Source organism: Perognathus longimembris, chromosome 5 (genome assembly GCF_023159225.1).
Source record: "Perognathus longimembris pacificus isolate PPM17 chromosome 5, ASM2315922v1, whole genome shotgun sequence".
Classification (NCBI taxonomy): domain Eukaryota; kingdom Metazoa; phylum Chordata; class Mammalia; order Rodentia; family Heteromyidae; genus Perognathus; species Perognathus longimembris.
In genome coordinates, this window is record NC_063165.1 from 38,135,275 (window position 1) to 38,161,020 (window position 25,746).

At 38.4% G+C, this 25,746-nt stretch overlaps 1 protein-coding gene across 1 annotated transcript in view; it reads right to left on the reverse strand.

The window, feature by feature from the left end:
- The window catches only part of Morc1 (MORC family CW-type zinc finger 1), a 137,173-nt gene that overhangs the window by 56,085 nt on the left and 55,342 nt on the right, over positions 1 to 25,746 (reverse strand). Inside the window, exons 15-17 of the mRNA XM_048345812.1 lie at positions 19,455 to 19,580; positions 15,521 to 15,626; positions 10,286 to 10,424 (exon numbers count right to left, since the gene is read on the reverse strand). Of these exons, the coding sequence (XP_048201769.1) occupies positions 10,286 to 10,424; positions 15,521 to 15,626; positions 19,455 to 19,580 (371 nt within the window). The remainder of the gene's footprint in view (positions 1 to 10,285; positions 10,425 to 15,520; positions 15,627 to 19,454; positions 19,581 to 25,746) is intronic.

The following is a 25,746-nucleotide window of genomic DNA, read 5'->3' on the forward strand; positions in this document are numbered from 1 at the left end:
GGCAAAACTGGCTCAACACATGCAACAAACTAAAACTAGATCCTTATATATCACCCTGCACCAAAATCAAGAATTAAAGACCTTGAAATCAAAACAGGCACCCTGAAAACACTAAAGGAAGGAGTAGGAGAAACACTTGGGCTCCTTGGCACAGGACAGAACTTCCTTAACAAAGACCCTGAAAGGCTACAAATCAAAGAAAGGTTGGACAAATGGGACTGCATCAAACTACAGAGCTTCTGCTCGGCAAAGGACATAGCTCTCAAGATAAACAGAAAGCCCATAGACTGGGAGAAGATCTTTACTGGACATTCAACAGACAAAGGCCTCATCTCTAAAATATATGCAGAACTAAAAAAATTACCTTCTTCCAAAACAAAACCGCAAAGAACCAATAGCCCCCTCATCAAGTGGGCTAAAGACTTACAAAGAAACTTCTCTGATGAGGAAATGAGAATGGCCAATAGGCATATGAAAAAATGCTCTACATCACTGGCCATAAAGGAAATGCAAATCAAAACAACATTGAGATTCCATCTCACCCCAGCAAGAATGTCATATATCAAGAAAACTAATAATAACAATTGTTGGAGGGGATGTGGCCAAAAGGGAACCCTACTTCATTGTTGGTGGGAATGTAAACTGGTTCAGCCACTCTGGCAAGCAGTATGGAGATTCCTCAGAAGGCTCAATATAGAACTCCCCTATGACCCAGCAGCCCCACTGTTGGGTATCTATCCAAAAGCCCACAAACAAAATCACAGTAATGCCACCAGCACAACAATGTTCATCGCAGCACAATTTGTCATAGCGAGAAGCTGGAACCAACCCAGATGCCCCTCCATGGATGAATGGATCAGGAAAATGTGGTACATATACACAATGGAATTTTATGCCTCTATCAGAAAGAATGACATTGTTCCATTTGTAAGGAAATGGAAGGACTTGGAAAAAGTTATACTAAGTGAAGTGAGCCAGACCCAAAGAAACATGGACTCTATGGTCTCCCTTATTGGGAATAATTAGTACAGGTTTAGGCAAGCCATAGCAGAGCATCACAAGGCCCAATAGCTATACCCTTATGAACACATAAGATGATGCTAAGTGAAATGAACTCCATGTTATGGAAACAATTGTTATATCACAGTTGTAACTACTTTCAACCTCCTATGTGTATGTGTAGTTTCTATTATTGATGATGTTCTTGTATCACCTTCCTATGGTTGTACCTACACTATCTCTGTAATCTTATCTGAGTATAACCGTGTTTACTGGTATTGGAAGTAGGAAATTCAAAGGGAATACCAAATTTGAGAGACACAGGGTAAAAAAGGAGAAATAACTACAAAAGCAATACTTGCAAAACTGTTTGGTGTAAGTGAACTGAACACCTGGGGGGGGGGGAAGGGAAAGGGGAGGAGGGAGGGGGGCATGAGGGTCAAGGTAACAAACAGTACAAGAAATGTATCCAATGCCTAACGTATGAAACTGTAACCTCTCTGTACATCAGTTTGATAATAAAAAAATGTAAAAAAAAAAAAAGTAAAAAATAAATAAATAAATAAACCAGTAAACAAATCCTTGTGATCTGGACATTTCAGAGGTTTGGCAATGAATAAATATGAAATTCTTTGAGGTTGTGACTGAATTAAGTGTGTAACTTAGAGTTATTGTGTAAAATAACTATAAAATACAATAAACAGATTACAATAAAAAGAAAGGTTTCCATTAAGTCTCCTCATTTCAATTCCTCTATGTAGTATATACAATGATAGTTATCATAGAACCCACCAAAAATATAAATAATAATGGAAATTTTCCAAAAAATCTTAAAGGGAGAAGATTATTTAAAAAAAAAAAAAAGCTTAAGGTGACCAATAGTATTTGCCAAACGAAATGGTTAAATGCACTATGAAGCAAATGAAGCTAAAGCTTCATTACCACCCCTCTGGTTCACAAGCCTCTTCTGTAGTCCTTTTATAGCTTCATGTTTATAATTTTATATCTTTAGTTCTCAAAAAATTATGTAAAGGGCTGGGAATATGGCTTAGCAGTAGAGTGCTTGCCTAGCATGCACAAAGCCCTGGGTTGGATTCCTCACCGCCACATAAACAGAAAAAGCCAGAAGTGGTGCTGTGGCTCAAGAGGTAAAATGGTAGCCTTGAGCAAAATCAAGCCAGGGACAGTGCTCAGGCCCTGAGTCCAAGCCTCGGTACTGGTAAAAAAAAAAAAAAAAAAAAAAAAAAAAAAAGATGGTGAGGATGTTGGAGAAAAAGTAACCTTTATACGGTATAAAAAATTATATAAATCTCAGAGTAGAAAATAATGTAGATTCTCCCCAGTTCAGAAGGATTTTAAATAATGCTTATTGTCATATGGCAGGATCTTAGTTTGGATTAATAGTACCTCCATGAGGCTCCATTGAATAGAAGATAAACTTAGACCCCCTTGAAATACAGGCCATGGATTGGTTGTCATCCAGTCCTCTGGGAATGGATGAGAGTCCCTGATGTGTTGGGAGCCCCCAACCCCTGCTTAGAAGGCAGGGCCTTGTCAGGGAATACTGACTGAAGGAAGGGAAGGGTTTAAAAAAATGTAGGTAAATTCCAAGGTGAAAACAGAACCCAAGTGAAATTAAGTTTGGAGTTTATGTAAGATGGATCTTACATAACTGGGACTCAGAAAAGAAACAGATACAAAAAGATAATCAGTAAGCATAGGTTTAACAACATTAAGTCTGGAAAATAAAATGTGGGGTTTGAGTTCAAAATCAAGAACAACAATCATGGAGTTCAGTTCTCTTAAAATGTAAAGCTAGTCCTGTGTCAGAGGAGAGATTCGGTGAAACAGGCCACCAGCTCAGAGGGGGAGAATGCAGGCACACTGTGCCTAGCGGGGCAAGCTCAGGGACAAGAACTTCCCTTAGTGGGGTGCCACAGGGGCTCTTGCTTTGGAAGGAAGTAATATATTTGCATCTTCCCCAGTTGTCAGAGACCAGGCCCTGAAGTTGTACAACTAGGACACCAGGCAGCCACTGATAGTCCTTGATTAGCATGCACACAAACTGAGAGCTGGTTGTACATACAGTTCAGGTGCTTAAGGAGTTTTTGTAGGGCAGAGATCAAATAGGTTGCATTTGCATTCAAACCCAAATTAGTATTCTCTCCAGTAAAAATCCTTTGAGGCAACAGAACCTGTACATCACTCTCCACCTTCACTGATGTGAATAGGAGTGACTGACTGGCATGCAAAAAGGGTATGGTGTGCCCAGCCTGCCTGCCTGGCCATTGTCAATGTTTTGCTGTTGTTCTTGGAGAAAGGACACATTTCCTCTGGACTCAAACCTGCTTTCACTTTCAACATCACTATTTGGTGAGTCTGTGAAACCCAAGAGCAGTAAACAATAGATAATATTCTTTGTCCCAATCTCCTGGAGGGGGAAAAAAAAAAAGGTGACTTATGAAGCCAGGAGCTAGGCATATCCTAGGCTTTCCAAAGCATGCTGTGCCACAATGCCAGACTGCTTTCATTTCCCTCTATCTACTGGTGCTGCTTGAATTCCCTTAGTGAAACAGAAATGTTCTGTCAGGAAGTATGGCATCCTCAGGAAAGGATAGGTAAGAAAATTATTTGGATAAGCAACCAAAGAAGCTCAAAGTCTTCTGTCAGCTCTTAACTCTGAGTAACATGCAGCCCAGTGTGGTGGGGGGAGGTAAACACAGAAGAAAAGCAGCATATGGCGCCTGCCCTCAGGCACCTTCAGAACTACTTTATCATAAACAATTCACTTAACATTTCATTTGGTATGCTGCAAACACAGGGCACAAAAGGGTGAATTTATTAGGCATTATTCTTCTTGCAAAAGCCATGCATCACCACAGAGGAATGTGATCTTCATAGCAAAAGTAATAAAGTAAAATATTTCAGCACAATGAATGTAATAGCCTTTCGCTAGACATGGGTCTTTAGTTGTCATAAATTTTAGATCATGGCAGTTTATAGAAGGAGGCTTAGAACTACTCTTGATGGATAAATATACTTTCTAAGGCATCTGTCACTGTAGCTGCACAGATTTGAAATCTCAGCATCCTACACAATAATGATATCGTACAAAGATTAAATTCTAAATGGGAAAATGTGTTCACATTCTTCATTATAAAGTTGTGCCCAGATACACCATTTCAATTTGAAAAATACAGCTAAAAGTTCTGCGAGCTTTCTTTGCTTTACATTTACTGCTAAAACAACCATTGTGGGAATTATCCTATTATACAGTTTCTGTGTGTGTGTGTTTGTGTGTGTGTGTGTCCACATGTGCTCTACAAAACAATAAAATGCTATTGCTAGAGTTCTCTTTCAAATATGACATTTTATAAGGTCTGTTTGTTTGATGAAAACCATGAACATGATAAATGAAACTCAAGTGAAGTCTGTTCTCTCACACAAAGGCAACAGTATTGTGACCAAATGTAAGGGCATTTTCATCTTCCATAACATATGTAGATCTTGATAAATTTCATCTATGTAAATTCAACCAATACAATCAAGTAGAAAATATTAGCTTTGTCAAAAATTCTTCATAAAACAAATTATTCCTTCCAGCTTTTATTCACTACTTGGAAAACACCTATTATACAAAGATTCCAGGCTCAGGTGCTCTGAGGACAAGAAATTGTCCATTCTTTCTAAAACCTCATAGTCTAAGGCAGAAAATGGGTCAGATATGTAAGTATCTATAAAAAAAAACAAGCTCTAAAAAAGACATATATAGGACAAGGGAAATGGGAATAGAAAAGATACTTTTTAAAGTAAACAAAAAAGATGATTTCACATAGGGCTGGCATTAGTTTTGGACATGGAGAGGTCAGAGCAGGGCAGAGGCTACTGCTCACAGAAATGCATGGACCAAAGCACTCAAGCAGTATAGAAGTGGAGAACCATGAAGAAGCAGGGAGTAGCTAGGGGGATGGAGAGAGAGTACTACACAGACTGGAGGAAGGTGATGCTGCAATGACAAGTTGGTTCACATTGAAGAGAGCCCGGACTATAAGCTCAAAAATCAATGTTAACTAGAAAAGACTGATCCAGAAGAGCATAGAAGATACATGAGCAATATGACACCCACTGCACAAATAGAGAGTGGGAATACATCATCCATTAACATTACTTAGCTACAGAAGAGACATTTAAGGAATAATGTAATCATCTGCCTTTTTATTGATCACTGGTATTAAGTGGGTTTAAACAGAACCAACAGCCCTAAATGAAGTGTAACTAAAACTGCGTGCATAAGTCATTTTTATCATACAGCACAAGGTAAAAGAGAGTTGTGAGCTACAACTGAGAAAGTGGCAAATGTGAGGAATAGAAAAGTTCTAACATTTAGAGGAATTGATTTCATAACTGCACGTTTTTAACATTATTTTCTTTCCATTTTATTTATTTGTTTGTTTCAATTTCTTTCAAATTATTGTCTAGGTATTTTTTTTTTAAACTAGAAGAATAATTATCAAGTTAACTTGCTAATTAGGCAAGCTGTCAAGTGACACATGAAAATAAAAATGTTCCATTTGCCCAGCAGGTGGCACTTGTCACTCAGGACAGAAAACAGCAGGTAATGAAGAACGAAGCTGAGCACTGAGTTGGCACAGATTACTCATGCATCTATTCAGCAGAAGAAAGATTGGAATGGGCTATTCCGATGTAATTTATATGGAAGGTCTTAGCTGGTCGACACAGCTGATCAATTACTTGGAAGGCAGGTCCTTTACTCTATAAAATGCAGCCCAGGTGCATATCTTGAATTTAAGCTGTTTTATTAGGTTTACTGAACTTAGATATTTCCTTCAATAAATTTGCAATGTATTTGCAATGTATCAGTTTGCTACTTGATAAATGTTCTTATGTCATTTCTGTCAGCATTCATCCTATGAGACTGAGCAAAACTCCTGCTAGAATCAGGCAACAAGAAAAAGGAAAAGCAGCAAACTCCTGGGCTGGAGGCATGGCTTAGTGATGGAGTGCCTACCTCTCACACACAAGTTGCTGAGTTCAAACCCCAGTACTTCGGGGGGGGGGTGAGGAATTCCAACATCACCGTTAACTGATATGTTCCTCTCTTGTTAAAATGAATAAACTTAGTTGTATCCATTTTAACTAGGAATTAAATATGTCACCAACTGGAAATTGCTCATTTTCTTTCTTTTTTTTAACTGCTTATTTTCTTACTATAGGAAATGATTTAACCATCAAGTGCTTCTTTTACCAGAAATATTTTCAGTCTCACTGCGGGTACAGCCAACATATTATGTGAAGGTAGGTCTAGAAGGTACACTGTCACTCTGCATCCATGTAGGGTTGAGACAAGAGCACTGTGGTATTACCATTCCTTTTGTCCTTCTAACTTCCTTCTTATTGGTGGCACAAAACCTAGAACTGCACAACTTAAGATCTGGAAGATTTGTGCTTTACCCAGTGACTCCTCTTCACTTTCCAGACATGGATGCTAGCGCGCATTAAAGTTTAAGTGCAGCCAAACAATCTGGAACATCAGTTACTGAGGTCTCTATAGCAGAAGGATCTCGAATCTCAAGTCAGTCCAGATAAACGTTATTGAGATTTCATCTCAAAATAAAACACAAAATTGAAGGGCTGGCAGTGTGGCTCAACTGGTAGTAGACATGCTTATTAGCATCTCTGAGACTCTGAGTTCCATCTCTGGGTTTGGGGATTCTTTTCTAATTCAAGAGGTTAAGTATTTGAAAGGGGATAGGGTAGGATGAAGGGGAGAGGGGAAGACAAATGAACAGGAGACGAGATGGAGAATGTAGTCAAGAATTCAAACTATATTCTTCAAAATTAAGGAAAGCAAGGTGCTGGTGGCTCATGCCTATCATCTTAGCTACTCAGGAGTCTGAGATCTGAGCATCAGGATTCAAAGCCAGCTGGAGGCAGGAATGTCTATGAAACTCTATCTCCAATTAACTAACAAAAAACCCAGAAATAGACCTGTGGCTCAAAGTGGTAGAGCACTAACATTGAGCACAAAAGTTAAGTGACAGTACCTAGGCCCTGAGTTCAAGCTCCATGACCAACACAAAAAAAAGGGGATGGAGGTTGGAAGGGATGAGTGAGTTGAAAGGTGTGACATTGATCAACCTGCATTGTATTCATAAACTGCTTTGTTAAATGACAACTCCTTTGTACAACTACTTAAGGATCCCTACTTTCATTTCTGTATCTGTTCCTCAGGTTTGGCTGATGGCTAAGTGGTCACTGGGAGTGGGAAGCAGGAAGAGAGGACAGGAGCATTTGTACATGGTATTCAGAGACTGGGCAGGTAGATGGCAATGTGAATAATGAAGTTTGGGAGCAAATGAGTCTGCTTGATTCTCCACTGGGTTCAGTGGACAGTTCATCACAACCTAGACAGCATTAAACCCAGAATGGGGTCAATGCGTTGTTCTACTGGCTTGCCATACTGGCTTGCCATTCTCATTGAAAGAATATCTTTTTTTTTTTTTGCCAGTCCTGGGCCTTGGACTCAGGGCCTGAGCACTGTCCCTGGCTTCTTTTTGCTCAAGGCTAGCACTCTGCCACTTGAGCCGCAGAGCCACTTCTGGCCATTTTCTGTATATGTGGTGCTGGGGAATCGAACCAAGGGCTTCATGTATACGAGGCAAGCGCTCTTGCCACTAGGTCATATCCCCAGCCCCGAAAGAATATCTCTTTAAGGAAATGGAAGGACTTGGAAAAAGTTATACTAAGTGAAGTGAGCCAGACCCAAAGAAACATGGACTCTATGGCCTCCCTTATTGGGAATAATTAGTACAGGTTTAGGCAAGTCATAGCAGAGCATCACAAGGCCCAATAGCTATACCCTTATGAACACATAAGATGATGCTAAGTGAAATCAACTCCATGGTATGGAAACAATTGTTATATCACAGTTGTAACTACTTTCAACGTCCTATGTGTATCTGTAGCTTCTATTATTGATGATGTTCTTGTATCACCTTCCTGTGGTTGTACCTACACTATCTCTATAATCTTATCTGAGTATATTGGAAACCGTGTTTACTGGTATTGGAAGTAGGAAATTCAAAGGGAATACCAAATTTGAGAGACACAGGGTAAAAAAAGAGAAACAACTACAAAAGCAATACTTGCAAAACTGTTTGGTGTAAGTGAACTGAACACCTCTGGGGGGGGAAGGGAAAGGGGGGGAGGGAGGGGGGTATGAGGGACAAGGTAACAAACAGTACAAGAAATGTATCCAATGCCTAACGTATGAAACTGTAACCTCTCTGTACATCAGCTTGATAATAAAAATTTGAATAAAAAAAAAGAATATCTCTTTAAAGGGCAAGCAGCAAAGTCACACTCAACCTTCTATGGCTTTGACACTTGCTTCTGCCCACCAAAGAGTCAGGAACACTTTCCTAGATTGCTTTTTGTGAATGGAGAATGAAGGTGACCTTTCAGAAATCTTCAGCTCAGTAATGGCCGTGTTTTATAATGATTCGCTCAGTTTTTTTTTTAAACTAGATTGATATATCCCACTCAAATCCTGGGTTGATTTTTTGAAAGATGAAAGCTCAGTGTGTGATATGAATGGTTCTATAAAGAAACACACAGGGCTCATTTCCACATGTTCTGTTCTCTTGTTCTCACCTTCAATGCCCTGTCCATTTCCCCACACATGCTCCAAACAGACTTCATGTCACAAGTTCCAGCCCTTCCACTATGAAACTGTCTTGAACTGCAGCTGCCCTCACAATCTCCTTGGACAAGCTTCTGTTGCAGTGTCAGGTAGGATAAGATATGTATGAAACTAATATTGTTGCATAGTACTTGCTAATTTTTTTTGTGCCAGTTCAGGGGCTTGAACTGTGAGGGCTTGCACAAGGTCCTTGAGCTTTTTTTTTTTTTTTTTTTTTTTTTAATTTAGGTTAGTGCTCTACTAGTTGAGCCACAGTGCACTTTAAGATTTTTAGTGGTTAATTGGAAAGCAAATTCTCACAGACTTTCCTGCCTGGGGATGACTTTGAACCATAATCCTTAGATCTCAGCTCCCTAGGTAGCTAAGATTACAGGCATAAACCACAATGTGGAGCCAATTAAACCTTCACTATTAACATACAAGGGTCAGCTCTGTCCTCTAAATGAAAGGAAAATGCCATTTAAGGCTAACCAAAAGATAAACTCTAGATGTAGTGAAATTCCTTCACAGAAGTGCTCAACAAAATAAAAACCAAAACAATACTAAGATACTCCAGAATAAAAAGATTTGCATTTACTGACCTGCTTTTATAAGAAAATGATCACAGCCTCTCATACCTTTAACTCTAACTTCTGTTATCAAACTAGCAGTCAGAAGCTATGTGAACTACAGAAACTTGAGCAGCTTTCAAAAAAGCAAAGGCGCTGCCCAAGTGATTCTCAGCATCCCAACACCAGGACTCCAGGCTGCAAGGGAGAGTCAAGGGGCTTTGTTACCTCGGGGGATGGCTGAGCTGCACTGCAGATCTCCAGCAAGGTAGGAGAGATAAGAAGATAAAATTCTTATCTTGGAAGAGTCCAGGAAGGCATGTAATAATGTGTTGAGCCTCGAGATTTTAACCCTATCACTGAATTTTCTATGCTGATATTTCATTTCCTGAGATCTCCAGAAGTTGATACATGTGGACGCAGGCCACTGACCCCCAAATGCCTCTTGAGGAAGCTGGCAGGCTGTACATAAAGTAAAAAATGCTGAATTTGAGTACTGAATCTACAAGGTCAATAGAGATCTCATTGACTTATAAGATAAACTAATTTATTTATTTAATACATTTTCTTCTACTGGAACAAGTCATATTTACCTGCTAGGAATATTTTATATATTAGGTATTCTTAGAGATTACGTATAAATAAACTAATATTTAAAGAACCCTTTACCTAAAATGTCCACATGCTGAGAAGAAGCCTAGTTAAACACAGTCCAGCCTTAGCTGTCATGGAAACAGGGGGACCCACTCTGGCTGGAGATGCCACCTGAGCCTTATGTGTCTCAGTCTGTAGTTGTACTTAGATGTTTCATGTACAGAATCTTTTACCGAACTTCCTGCCCTTCTCTCGATTCACTTTCTAGACGAGTTCTTAGATCCAAAATGAAAAGGCAATAAAAGAAAAGACCCCAAGACTAGATATTTTACTTGGGTACACCTCCTTCATCAATTTGCAAACAGAAAACCAAGAGCTCATGGAGGATGGCTGAATTTGGAGAGAATCGAGAATAGCTCACCTGTGGCTGAATTTCTGCCAGCTTATTCTGATACTTTTGGATGGACTCTCTCAGCTGCTTCTGTCTCTCACTTTTTGATGAGGAGGCTGTGTTCATGGTGCCCAGGGGTATGGAAGGCAGCCGTTCTACCTGATCACAGCTTCACAACCAACAAGTAAAAGATGGACAGCAGGAGGAAACAAGAAACTGTTAGCTTTCTGCAGAAGATGACTTTCTTCTACAAGGAATTTCACTTTCATCCACATACACAAAATTCATTACAAAAGAAGATCATCATGATGATGATTTTAAGCAATACCAGATTCTTAAATCTCCATGTTGATGTAAAATGTGGTGGGTAGCTTGTGTTTCCAAGAATACTAATTGTTTTGCTAATGGTTCATTTATCCTACATTTTCCTGAAATGAGGTCTTTTGCAGTAGTGGTTTTTTGGATCATTGAGGCTCAGTCTCATTTACTGCCAAACATCTCCCCCAGCCCCCACCCCCCCAAAAAATTGTAGTACAGAATCTATACATCTCTAAAATATATTAAACAGTTCTGCCTCTGAGGCACGCAGATCCTCTTTGTTGTGACTCAGGATCACTGAAAGACCAGTCAAGTGTGATGTGTGTTGGTCCTCAGGGGTAGACTGAGGGAGAGATGTTTCCTGAGACTTCTGTAGCCTCCACCCCAAAAAGCTGTGGATGACCTTGACTGCAGCACCCTTCCCCCATGCCCTGCTGCTGTCTGAGAGTCTGCATTTGGCAATCATCTGCTTCCCAGTTGTCCATATTATATAATCATGTAGGATTGTATGCTGATAAACAGTGAACAGGCTATGCATGTGAATAAGCACTTATCACTTGTTATAAAATAAATAGTGTATATAAGATAGATAGACATAGATATATAGATGCTTTGGCAGATTTGAAGCTATCCTTTTAATTTTTAAAAGCAATGTATTATGCTGTTTTTGTTTGTTGCTTTTTTTTTTTAATTGGCACCTCTAAGAACTTAAACTCCCCTGTGAGCACAGTTGGGAGTCAAGCCATGTCTGGAGACATATGTCTATGGTTGAGATCATTTCTAGAAGCCTGCTCTACATCAAGGACTTTTCTCAATCCTGATAGATGGGAGAAAGTGGGAGTTTTGTTTGGGAGACAGTTGCCGGAAGAGAAGGTAGGGTCAAAGTTTGCAAAAAATGCATGTGTGTTCGGTGAAGATAGGGAAGAAGGAAGAGGGTGAGGGTAGAGAGGCCCTCCCCTGTGTGAAACAGAGATGGAAAAGTAAAGCCTATCAAAGCTTCAATTTCTGTTTTTCAAGGCCACAACATATATTTTTCTTGCCCCCTACCAACAGAGCAGAGTGAGGAACTACAATCGAATTCAAGTACTACTGTGGGAAAAAAAACAACAACACTTAATTCCACCCACATATGGTGTTGGCTATTATTGTTATTTTCGAGGAAAGGTGCTGTATAAACAAATCCAAGGAACAGCTACTATATATACCACCACCCACAGTGTGGATCAGAAGACATCTGTGGGGTGGTCTCTCACCAGCCTCTATTTCACTTGAGAAAAGAACCTTGTGTTTCTTAAATTCCTCTTCATGAAATAGAAACATCAAGTATTTTTATGAAAATGCAGTCCACTCTATTGCTTTCCCTTAAAGCATTTTGGAACTCAATTTGAATATGCAATCCAACCCATAGGTTTTACTTAACAGCCTTTTCAAAAAGCAGACTTCTGGGGTTTTGGGTTTTTTTGTTGTTGTTGTTCAGCCAGGTAATTGGCATCATTTTACCCCTGCTGGTGATCCCTACTTTCAATGTAGATAAATGCATAGTGTGAATGAAATGGGAGTGTAGTGATATCTGTTTCTCAGAAACTGAAAAAATGCATAGTCTCTCTCTGGGCTCATGGTGGGAAGGGAAACGAAGCTTTGGTCACGTGAAAAACACTGGCTCCATTTTATGTCATGGAGGTCACTCCACTCCCAACCCTACTACTTGTATGATGGTGTGCTTTGGTCACTAGGAAGGATTTAAGTGGAATTGGGTGTCCTGGAATGAAAAAGGCTGCCTGTGAGAGAAGACAGTGAGGTAGCAAGAGAATTTGCATCAAATTCTCACCCTCCAGTTTCATCTCGAAGGAGGGAATTCTGGGTAATTCTGTTTTCTCTGAGAAATAGGATAAGTTCATATGACATTTGTCCACATGCAGTGATTGATATGTGATTGCTATGACAAGGAATGTTAATACGTGTGTGGCTCAGTTTCTGTTATATAGGCATTGTTCATTCAGCTGTTGCTCACTGGCATGCTCCAGACAACTAGCAATTAACCACTGACAACGAGCTATATTTTCTGTAAACACAATACTTATTTTTACCTCATTACTCTCTCCCTGTACTCACAGGACCCTGACTAATAAACAATTCTACTTCATGTCACATCATTGTAATGCACTGTTTTATATGATTCTATCCAAATCTAATGGGGTGTATGTCTCTGGGCATATTTAAAGGCATTGTCTTTAGGTATCTGTGTGTCCTGGTCTGAGATAGTGAATCAGAGGACTGAGCAAGGTCAGCAGTTGAATACCTCTTCACCCTGGTAGATGTCAAACCTACAGCCCTGGTGATGAGCCCTCAACCAACTCTCATTTACCTGCCCTCGCAATTAGGAGGTTTACCTTCAGCTCTCCCTAAACCCTCTTGCTGTCACTGAACCTGATTTTAGGCTTACTTTGTCATCTTTTCAAGTGAGCTATACAGATGGTCAATGGGATGTCAGTGTTTTTACAGAATCAAGGACTTGATACAATTATAACTCTAAGTACTTTTTGCCTTGTAGACTTTCAAGGTTGATCAGTTTTCTGTCAACCTAACTTGCCTCCCCTCTCAAGTGTCGCTCTTTGCATGTGTAAAAGATACAGAATTAATGTAGGCTTGAGACTCACTACTGGCATCATGACTTTTGAAGAGAAGAGGATGAGAGTGTGCCAAGTTAGGGACAACGGTAAACTGAACATAGAGGAAGCTGGCAAGGATAGCAGCTCTCTGGTGCTGACAAGGCCCCCAGTAGATGAAGAAATCACAGAGAGATGACTAGATTGCAGGGAGTGGATGAAATCCTGGTGCCTTGTCATGAAGAGAATCTCCCTCCCCCGAGACCAAGAGCTTTCAGCAAGTTGTCATCACCAGCAGCTCAGTGGGATCCAGAGAAGACACATCAAAATACTGCTGTCATCCTCTCCATTCTAAGGAAGAGGACACTGAGTTCATGAGAGGTTTGAAACTGGGTGTGGTGGTGACTGCCTGTGTTCTTAGCTACTGTGGAGGCAGAGATAGGAGGACAGAAATCCAAGACCAGCCTGGGAAAAGTTGTCGGCAAACCATATCTGAAAATCAAACTAAAAGCAAAAGGACTAGAGAAATGGCTCAAATGAGAGGTGCTTAATTTTCAGTACCTAGTCCTGCCAGAGAGAAGGGGTGTGGGGGAGAGAGATGGGGAGAGAGAGAGAAGAGAGAGAGAGAGAGAGAGAGAGAGAGAGAGAGAGAGAGAGAGAGAGAGAGAGACTTGATCAGTCATTTGTCTTAGGTCTTAAAGCATGAAGGACCAGGATTAAACACAGTCTGGCCAAGAGTCTGGAATCTAAACAGATCCTATGCTGTATGAAAGTTCTTAGCACATAGTAAGTGATTGCAGTCCCTGGCCATACTGAAATCGAGCCTCAGCTTTGTTACTATTTAGAAGATATCTAAGTTTCAGGTTGGAGATAGAATCAGATGTGCAGATCTTTTGGTAGATCATGAGGTTTCTGAGTCTAGATTGTGGCTTCCATTGTGACTTTGCTAAAAGGAGAAAGGGAGACTAGGTCACTTATGATTATGCTCTCTGAGGTACTGGGCTTTCTATAGGGAACAGAGAGTAGGGAAAAGAAATGGAAATGCTACTTTGGGTCTCCTGGATCTTAGCCTCTAATTCAGTTAGGACAGTTCAGCACTTACCTATTTTGTGTGTTTGGGTTCTATGACAAAATTTTATTTGGGAAAAACACAGGTCATGTTGCTGAAGAAGAAAGGGAGACTCAAAAATCTCTAGGGCATGTAAAAAGTAAGAACCCTTGCAGCCCTTGTCATTTGTCTTCAGTTTCTAAATAAAATTAACCTGCAGAGGCAGAAAGGGTTTGCCAGAAGTGTGTGTGTGTGTATGGGTGTTTGTGTATGTGTATATGTGGGGTGAGTGTGTGTGCGTGTGTGTGTGTGTGTGTGTGTGTGTGTGTGTGTGTGTTTAACCAGACTAGGGCTTGAACTCCAAGGTTTTGGCTCTCATTTGACATTTTATGCTTAATGCTGGCAATCTACACTTGAGCCACACCTCCACTTCCAGGTTTTTGGGTTGCTAGTGAGAAAGAAGAATCTTATAGACTTTTTTCTATCCAGGCTGGCTTTGAGTAGAAATCCTCAGATCTCAACCTCCTGAGTAGCTAGCATGGCCTGAGCCATCATCATCCTGCTTAACAGCAGCTTCTAAATGTTTGTTTTTTTTAATGATTTTTGCTCATTTCTTCAGGCCAGGATTTAAAATAAGCGAATAAGAATTTTTACCCTAATGTCTATGTTAGCAGTATTGATCCACTGCTCTGTCAGCCTAGGGGACTTAGGGTAGACTGCACAGAGAAGCAGGGCTTAAGTTAGGGGCACCTTTGTTAAAGGGGAATGCTAACTCTTTCTCCAAAGGGAAAGAATATTAGCCTAGCAGGGCTTGTAATAACATTGACATCCATCAATATTTAATCAGTCTTTTTCCTGTTTTAGTCTGAACTTCTTCCTCCAGAGCATAAAGCAATAAAATCAATCTATGACTTAAATAGAAACACACAATGTGGTCTTAACAGTTTAATGTCCCTGGATCTACCCTCCGAGTTATACTCCTGTGTGGTCAGGTTGTATGTTGGTGAAAATGAACTTGAAGGTTCAACTCAGGAGGCCGAGGTCTCCTGCTGATGGAGGTGCAGAGCTTTCCCCCACCCCAATACCTGCTGATCATTCCATCCAGATCTCTTCTACATGATGGAAAAGCAAACAAAATAATCTTTCCAGAGCTAGCCAGATGCTAGGAGTTCAAAAAGAGAGTAGCTACTAAGCTACAATCTTTCTACAGCTGTTTTTTTTCTCCAATTTCATAATATGCATTTGGGAAATTAAAGATTGATAAAGAATTTTCAGAAAGTGATCAGAAACTACCTGTTTTCCGAAAGGTTAGGATTACTAGCACAAATCCACATGTCGAGGAATTCCATTTCCTGGAAATCAGTAGGGTATGGTAAGACTCTCCACTTAAGGCAAAGATCTGACCATCAAAACAAAAGCACACAAAAGAGGCCACAATCAGAAACGGATTCCACACATATGATGCCTGTTTTCAGGTACCAAAATGAGTGAATCCTTTGACACATGAATATAATGAGACTCAACACAACTCCTCTAGGACAGCACAAGCACAAGTGGCTCTAAGGTTCCACCAAAAAGTTGTTTTGATTGTTATTACCATTGTTATTATTATCATTATTAATATTATTATGGCTTTAGTTGGTTACTTTGAGACCAAAGAATCCCAACAGTCCCCATTTTATCTCTTCTTAAACCATGGAAGAATTATGGTGATTGATCTGACTGTCCATTTTTCACAACCTATTGCTCGCTCATCTCTGAGAGCATTTTCTGTCTCCAAAATTGCACAAAGAGCAAGTCAAGGTCTCTCAGTCTTATAACACATCTTCTTTTTCTGCAATTCCCTCTGCTATCCTCCCGCTCTCCAGCCTTCCATTTCTGATTTTTGTTGTTCCTTTTCTCCTTATGGTGCCTCCTTGAATTCAGGCTCAAGACATGCCACTTATCTTAGGCTATACAAAAATTCAGTCCTAAACTCCTAATGGGTGCAGTGCGGCTGGCTCTTAGTAAACAGCTGGCCTCAGTTTATATGAGCACCTCCACCTCTAGCAACTGCTATGATCACTGAGCAATTGACTTGATTTCCCTCTGATTATGTGCAACCATTTGTAAAAAGAAATTGACATTAGCATTTCTCTTAAAATACTAAGGATGAAATTTGATAATAATAGCTAACATTTCCAGAAGCTTTCCAAGCTCCCAATAAACCTCATTATTCTAAACCTATTATTTTACTTAAACTTAAACCTTTTAATTTAAATTTATTAATTAATTGATTCACATCTATTAATTCATTATGCTCACAACAGAACCATTATATAAGTGTAAGTATCCATGTTGTTTTATAAAAGAGGGGAAAAAGGCCTTTGAGAGATCAAATAATTGTTCCCTTCCACAGCTCTCAGGTACTGAAGATTAGATTCTAACTGTGGAGCACACATCAAAAATATACTAATTGCCAGAGATATTGAACATTACTTTATGTGTCTATTGGCCATTCTTCTCTTCTGAGAAGTCTCTCTTTAGGTCTTTAGCATGTTAACTAATTTGGTTGTTGTTTCTTTGAGGATTTATTTTCAGGGGATTGATTTTTTTGAGCTCTAAGTATATTTTAGATATGAGGCCCTTTATGATGCACAGCTAGTAAAAATCTTCTCCTAGTCTTTGGGCTTTCTATTTACCTTGTTAGCCAAGTCCTTTACCATGTAGAAACTCTTTAGTTTGATGCAATCCAATTTATCAAGTCTATCTTTAATTTGTTATGACTCTGGATCTTTACTTAGGAACTTTTGACCCATGTCTAGGAACCCTACAGTTTCCTCTACCTCTCCCTGTAATATTTTCATGGTATCTGGCTTTTACATGAAGTCTTTGACCTATTTGGAATTGATTCTGGTGCAGGGTGATGTATAAGGATCTGGTTCTGTGTTCTGCATGTAAACAGCAAATTCTGCCATGTGACTCTAAACATTCACACAGTGAGGCCAAAGGAGGATATTGTTAGGAGAGGATTACAAAGACTTAATAGCTATGTGCATATTATCATATAAAATTTTATTTATAACTTCAAGAAAGGGAAATAAGGGGCTGGAAATATGGCCTAGTGGTAAAGTGCTCGCCTCGTATACATGAAGTTCTGGGTTCGATTACTCAGCACCACATATATAGAAAAAGCCAGAAGTGGCGCTGTGACTCAAGTGGTAGAGTGCTAGCCTTGAGCAAAAATAAGCCAGGGACAGTGCTCAGGCCCTGAGTTCAAGCCCCAGGACTGGAAAAAAAAAAAGAAAGGGAAATAAGAGGTTTTTTGTTATTTTGCTTTTTCTCTCTCTCACTCATTTGTTGCTCTTTTTGATTTCTGTATCTTTTGTCTTGTATGTAAGTTTATCTCTTGGGGAAAAGGAAGGGGGAAGACAGAAATGGTGGGACAAGGGGTGAACAATTGCATCAGTGATACTCACTACACACCGTGTTGAAAATGAACTATACAACTTGTGGGGGAGGCGGATTAGGAGGGACAATCTGGGAGAAACTGAGGGAAGAAGTGACACTGTTCAAAAAGAAATGTACTCATTACCTGAATTATATACTGTAACCCCTCTGTATATCACCTTTATTATATACACATATATACACACACACATATGTACTAATTGTTAGCCATTATTGTTATAATGTGGTAAGTTGTCACATACTGAGATTCATTTATTCATTATTAGTTTCTAAATATAATCATGTATATTTCTCTTAGATATCTTACATTAACCCTGACATTTACAGTGATCATGAAGATCTTAAATTACAACACTAATAGATCATCAAGGTTTTGACCTCTTCCTTTGTTCTGCACTTCTACCAAATTGTCCTTTACTACAATGCCTTACTATAAGTTACATCTGGTCATGAGAGCTTCTCTGGAAAACTCCCAGGTGCAAGCTCAGAGTTGTGCTCTCCTGGCCTTGTCTGTCTTCTCCACTATAACATTTGTTGTGGAAAATAGATTGCCCTTAATTCCCTCTGCTATTTACATTATCCTTAGTTCCCATAGCTATTTATGCAGTGGCTGAAACACATGACAAGGGTCTAATGATTCCTTATGGTTACTTTCCCCTTGAAATTCTTTCAGTACTTCCCTACTGCTCATCACAGTAAAAACTCATTCTAGGGCTGGGGATATGGCCTAGTGGCAAGAGTGCCTGCCTCATATACATGAGGCCCTGGGTTCGATTCCCCAGCACCACAAATACAGAAAATGGCCAGAAGTGGCGCTGTGGCTCAAGTGGCAGAGTGCTAGCCTTGAGCAAAAAGAAGCCAGGGACAGTGCTCAGACCCTGAGTCCAAGCCCCAGGACTGGCCAAAAAACAAAAAACAAAACAAAAAACTCATTCTAGAATTCAAAGCCTTGAATATGTTTGTGCACATAATAATTTTGTCTTCCATTATTTATTCACCATGAATCCAATTATCGATCCTAAAAATCCTTCTATGCCTTCTTGGTGTTACATATGACAAATAGAAAAAAATAGTTGTTTCTATTTCTCTGCAACAAATACTCTAACTGAAGCATACACTTGATATTAACTTACATTTCCCTGTGCTTTGTCTCTGTTAAAATTCCATGTGAAAGATTACCAAAAACCTGGCACTGATGGCTCCTGCCTATCATGCTAGCTGCATGGGGGCTAAGATCTGAAAGATTCTGGTTCTACCCCCTGGGCAGAAAAATTTGTGAGATTCCATATAATGTTTTCTGTGGTGGCACATGCCTGTCATTCCAGCTACACTAGAAAGTCTAAAATAGGTGAATCATGACATAGGTACTTGCCCAAACAGGACATGAGATCCTACCTGAAAATAATCACTACAAAAAGGTGGGCTGGAGGAATAGCTCAGTAGTAAAGAGCTTGCCTAGCAAATATGAGGTCTTGAATTCAAATGAGTATAGCCAAAAACTTTTTATAAACTATCACAAATACTACTTCTGCTACAAATTCAGTCTGCTTTTGCTTTCCTACTCCTTTTCTTTGATCTTCAAAGACATCATCACTTGTATTAGTTCATTTACCTACTTTTCTCTGTCTTAATTATTTTAGCCTCTTGTACACTGTACCAACCTTGAAGAATCATATGTTACCCATTTCATCACCTTAACCCACCATTTTTAACACTGTGACTTGTGCATTTGAAAATTCACTAGTACTTGCTAGTTGGTATGGGTTTTAGTACTCACCACACTGCAACATGAATGGAATGGCCATGGCCTGTCTCCTTTGGTATTGAATCTCTGAGGATTTCTCAATATCCTTGTTTTGTTGGTACCCAAGGTCATTCCAAAACATTGTTAGATTTCTGTTGCCTAAAGGAAAGAAGGCCAAGCAATGAATAATGAAATAAAATAACATCAACCTAGTCAAGATAATTGGCAAGGGCAACTATGATTATAAATACATATATATTCAATGTCATCTCAACTGTGTAAAAATATAAGAACAAAAATGAGAGTTTGCTATATTAATACTGGATGTTCTCTATTAATGTTACAGATGAAATATTTACTGATCTATACTTCTTGATTTTTCAGACTACATGCAATAAATGTGTACTACCTTTGTAATAAAATTAAAAACAATAGCAGTTATAAAAGTTACTGTTTTATTGTTGCAATAATATTTAATCTAGTATGTTAAAATAATCTCTGGAAGGGTTGTACCAATTAAACTTTGAAAGCTATCTTTAAAAATTATTGGTAAGGCTGGGATTAGTAGTTCATGCTGGTGGTAGAGACCAGAAGGACTACGGTTCAAGGCCATTCTGGGAAAAAGTTAGGAAGACTTTCACCTCAGTCAATAAGCTAGATGAGGTGGCATGCACCTGGGATCCTAGTCACGTTAGAAGCCATAAATGGGAGAATCATGGTCTGAAGTAAGCTCCAGGAAAAGACACAGGACCCTACATAATAAAGAACTAAAATAATAATTGGTAGGGACCTGTGAGCAAATGTGAGACACTGAGTTCAAACCCCCTGTACTACAAAAGAAAAAGAAATATAAATACAAACTATTATTCTTGTAACACAACTAGAGTTTCTCTACTTTTTTAAATTATCTCTAGCTCTGTTTTCCTCCCATGTATGCTGATGCTCTACTCAAGCCCTAAATTCTGTTCTTTGTCCCTGTATTAAAATTCCTTTATGAACACCTCAGGGGGGGAAAGGGAAAGGGGGAGGAGGGAGGGGGGATGAGGGACAAGGTAACAAGCAGTACAAGAAATGTATCCAATGCTTAACGTATGAAACTGTAACCTCTCTGTACATCAGTTTGATAATAAAAATTTGAAAAAAATAAAAAAATACAATTCCTTTATGCATTGTACATATAGTACATCGATATTATTGTGACACTTGTAACCATAAAAGGTCTAAAATGATCTTTTTCAAGAGCAATGTTAATTAATATTAAGCTGGGATAAGCTCAAGCTGGAGTGTTACACTTTTAGTGTGCTGTGATTCCACCAATAAAAAAAAAAAGCCTTAGGAATGTGCAAAACAGGAAAGGAAAAGAAGCATAAATGTTTCTCTGGAAAAAAATCAACTGGACAGAAAACAGTAATGCAAGAAATGAGGAACAAATAGCTACAAGGAATGAGAAAACAATCAGTAAAAGAAGCAAAGTCTCACCTCATTAATTAAATGTAAATGTAATGAATTTCTCATTCAAAAGATAAAGATTAGAAGAATGAATTTTAAAATGTTATCTTGTATATGTTATTGAGATACAAATTATTTGCTAATGAGATTATGAAGAAAGATATTACTTTTGATCCAAAGAAACAAGTTGATTTGAAATAATATATTAAAAAAGATATTTCTTGCTAAAGTAACCAAAAGAGAGCAAAAAGCAGCTATCCTTATATCCAGCCTTAAATAAAATATATACAAGGAATAATGGATACTATATATTGAAAAAATGTTTAGTAGAGCAAGAAGAGAAAATAATTATAAACTCTTATATGCACCTAATACCAGACCACCAAAATGGGAAGGGAAAGGAACAGAAAAGTGAAGAGAGGAAAGGGGAAAGGAGAAGGGGAGAGAGACTGGAAAGGAAGGGAAGATGAGAAGGGAAGGGAAGGAAAAAAGAAAGGAAAGGGAAATGAAAAGAGAGGAAGAGATGGGAGAAGGGAAGAAGAAAGAGAAAATAAATCCTAGAAAATCCACAAATTTCTTTGAAATTAAATAAACACTACTAACAAATGGATCCAAGAATAAATTACAGGAAAATAAAAAATACTTAAAAGTGAATGAGAATGAAATCATGAAATACCAAAATATACGGACAAATCAAAAACTGTGTTATGGTTAGAATTTACAACCAGAGATATTTATATTTTTTTAAGCAACAGAAAGATCTCAGAACAAAGGCTTACTTTGGGCTAAATGTCATGTCTGAAATTGTAGCACATGGGAGGCCAAGGCCAGGAGAATTGGAAGTTCGAAACTGGAGTTAATCTGAATAAATATGATATATGCATGTGTGAAATGCTACAGTAAAACCATTTGAACAATTAAAATACATTTTTAAAAATGAGTGACAGGAATGCAAAACATCTTGTCTGCCTATAGAGAGGGTAAAGGAATGTGACTATGGTCAGAATGCTTTAGGTATATGTATGAAAATGGAACAATAAAGGATGTTGAGATTGAGGGCAGAAGAGTGAAGGGAAATGAGGAAGGGATTATTCTCTAGGAGTACATCATATGCATATATGTCTAAGTAAAACTCCTTGTAGAATTCACTGATGGTAATTTAAAATGTAGAAAAAAATAAAATTTAAACCCTCATTTTACAATTAAGGTTCTAGAAAAAAAGGAAAAAGAAAACCTCAAACATAAACCTAACAGAAGAAATGAACATTAGTATAGGGGCTGGGAATATGGCCTAGTGGCAAGAGTGCTTGCCTCCTATACATGAAGCCCAGGGTTCGTTTCCTCAGCACCACATATATAGAAAACAGCCAGAAGTGGCACTGTGGCTCAAGTGGCAGAGTGCTAGCCTTGAGCAAAAAGAAGTCAGGGATAGTTATGCTCAGGCCCTGAGTCCAAGGCCCAGGACTGGCAAAAAAAAAAAAAAAAAGAAAGAAAGAAAGAAATGAAGATTAGTATAGAGACAGATAAAATAGAAAACTGCTGCGAAAACACCATGAAATCAAACCTGTTCTTTAAAAAGATGAAATTGGTAAACCTGTGCTAGATGCGCTAATGAAAAAAAGAGATTCAAGTTCCTAAAATCAGAAATAATACTGGTAACATGACGTCCATAGAAATGTAAATAATACTGGTAACATGACTTACAGAAATATAGAGGATTTTCAGATGGAAATGTGGTCAATAAATTATATATATATATAAATTATATAACTTAAGCTATCAAATTCCAAGAAAAACAAATCCTACCAAGATTAAACTATGAACAGAAAATCTGAATAGATCATTAGCTAAGAAAGAAATCAAATCAGTAATCAATAATCTCAAAAAAGAAATGCCCTGGTAATCATAATTCTATCAATGAATGCTACAAAATATTAAGAAACAAACAAACAACAGAACTGTATACGATGTAATAATCCCATTTCTGGGAATACATCCAAAGGAAATTAAGTCAGGATGGTTTCATTAGTGCTTCCATGTTCATTGCAGGCTGTTCACAACAGCTATGATATGAAATCAACCCAAATGTTCACTAACAGGGGAATGGATTGAAGAACTGGAGTGTATACACCCACTCACTGATCTTAAAAAGAAGGAAGAGCTGTCATTTGCAGGACCATCCATGACGAGAGAGGACATTAAGTGAATAAGCCAAGGCATAGAAAGAAAAATACTGCATCATCTCACTTGCATGTGGACTCTTAAAACATCTGAGCTCATAGAAGCAGAAAGTTGAATGACAGTTGCAAGAAATGGGGGACAGGAACTAAGGTGGGAAGATGTTGATCAAAGGAGGAAACAAAACCTCAGTTATATATGATGTACATGGTTGAGAGATCTACCTTATGTCGTGGTGACTATAGTTAATAATGTATTTGAAAACTGCCTAAAAAGAAAGAGAAAGCAGCAGAATCTGGAAGAAATTGCTGCCTGTGGTATATGCATAGCAGAATTACAATAGCTTCAGTGTGGAAGAAATTCAAATAACCGTGAAGCTAAATAGCAAAAAATGGCATGTCTAGAAAATCATTATTTAACATTAAGAAGGAGGGAAATTTTGATCTAGATTACAACATACATGAACCTTGAGAGTATTAAGTGAAATAGACCAGTACACAAAAGGCAAATATTATACAATTGCAGTTATATGAGGCTTGGTTCAAAATCATAGAGACAGAAAGAAACAGACAGAGGATAGCGTCAGCAGAAACAAGTTGTTTTATGAGAATAGAATTCCAGTTTTACAAAATGGGAAGAGTTCTAAACATACATGGTGGTGATGGTTATATAATAGTATGGTGTACTTAATGTTTTTAACCTGTACGTGGTAAATATGGCACATTTATCCATGTCCATTTCTCCACTAAACAAAAGGATATATTGGATACAGACTCACAGAGACGTAAGTAGTTGATGTATTTTGTTTTTCCTTCCCCGTGACAATCATGAAGCTTTGCTTTATAACCTAGTGTAGCTTCAACATAGTCCTGCACCTAACAGTGTTGAAAATGTTTGCTGCTGTTATTCCTGACAAAATACCTCACTAATGTGTTGTTTGCACTCAAATGAAGGTGAAATAATGTGTCCCCCAGAAAACATTAACTAAAAGAGTTAATACAGCACAGATAACTTAGCAGACGAATTTCCACTGTGAATCCCAACACAGACATTTATTTAAAAGTGGGAAAACTAGTAGGTTGTTAAAAACACGAGCACACGTTCCTCAAGGCAGCCCTGTGATCACACTACCCTTAAACACTTACACCTTATGCACATTATGCTTTAATTCACATTCTGCCTGTTTTGCTCTCAGGATGGTAAAAATCCGTGAAGACAGTGACAGCAAATGGGATCCTATTTCAGTAGTGGACACACAATTCTTCAATTTTCTTATGGGACTAAATAGTACTAAAGAATTCCTTATTACTAAAAGCCAAGGTGGAAAAGTCATTAGCCCAAAAATTTAAAGACCGGGTTTAATAAAAAATAAAAGTTGCTTAAAACAATAATAATAGCAATATGCAAGCCAATACAAGGGCAAAGAAATCACATAAAAAAATTGAAAGAGCATGGATTCTTGCCAGCTTCCAATGCAATACTGACTCCCTTCCTTCAGCCAGAAGCTAATCCAACATGCACAATTTGCACTTGTGGTTGTCATGGTATGAAAACAAAATGGCCACAGAAAGGACTCGAGAACAGGAAGTGTGGCAGCCACCTGGTAAGCACAGCATCTGGAAAGAGGGCTGAGGGAAGAGGCTGGTCAGTTCACTTTCTATTCTCATATAGGTGTCTTTACAAGGTTTCTACAACTACTCTGGGCTTTCCTTTCTTCCAAATCCATGTATTCCACAACCATACATAGTGATGTCTGTGAAGGGAATTGCATGTGCAAGGGGGCAGGCTTGAAAGCATGCATTTGCAAAAATTCATGTTGAACCTGTTCTACCTAGAAATGATAAAATTGACAATAATTCATTGTTTCAGGTTGACATTCACAGAGTGGCATATAACTATGACTCTTTTTAAAGTTTAATAAACTGATATTTGTGTTTCTGTGTCTTATTGAATTTTTTAGATTGCCCTTTCACCTAGATATGAATAAAGAGCCCAAACTTAAGAAGTAATTGACTTTAAAATAATATTAAAAATGTTTCCATCCATCTGCGATGTCCATATAGATAACTAAGTAATTTATTGACCCCCTAAAAAATTATATTAGCTTAATATCCCCAAGGCAGGTTGATTTAGAGATTACATTTTGCTGCTGTAAAGTGTAAACAGCTGAAAGCTCACACAGTTGTGAAAAAATATGTATTTGGAGACCTTTGTTTGAAGAATCAACTAGCCCATTACACTAATGGGATTATTTGACATTAATGCATATAGGATGAACATCTCAATTTCTGGAACAAATCTCCCTAGGGAAGAAAAAACTATGGAAAGTTAGCTTACTGATAACTGTATGGAATAAAGTATTCCATACATTCCTGATTAATTTTTCAAGAGCCTTTTAAAACCAGCAATTGCATATTAATTTTTTTCTTAACTCTAGTAAGGAAAAGAGCCATTCACAGATGTTACCTATTGAAAATAGGAGAAATGCAGCATCCTCCCAGATGTCTTTCATTCGGAGTATGTGCAATAACAACCTGGTCATCAAGGAGCCCCAAGGAGAAGCAAGAAAATCCCACAGGAAACAATCAAAGTCTAGCTTTGGTGGTCTCCATCACAATAGGAGTTCTAAAATTTTTTAAACTCAAAGTGCTAGGAAAATTATAAGACAGAGAAGGTACTTAAATAAACTTCCTTCCTT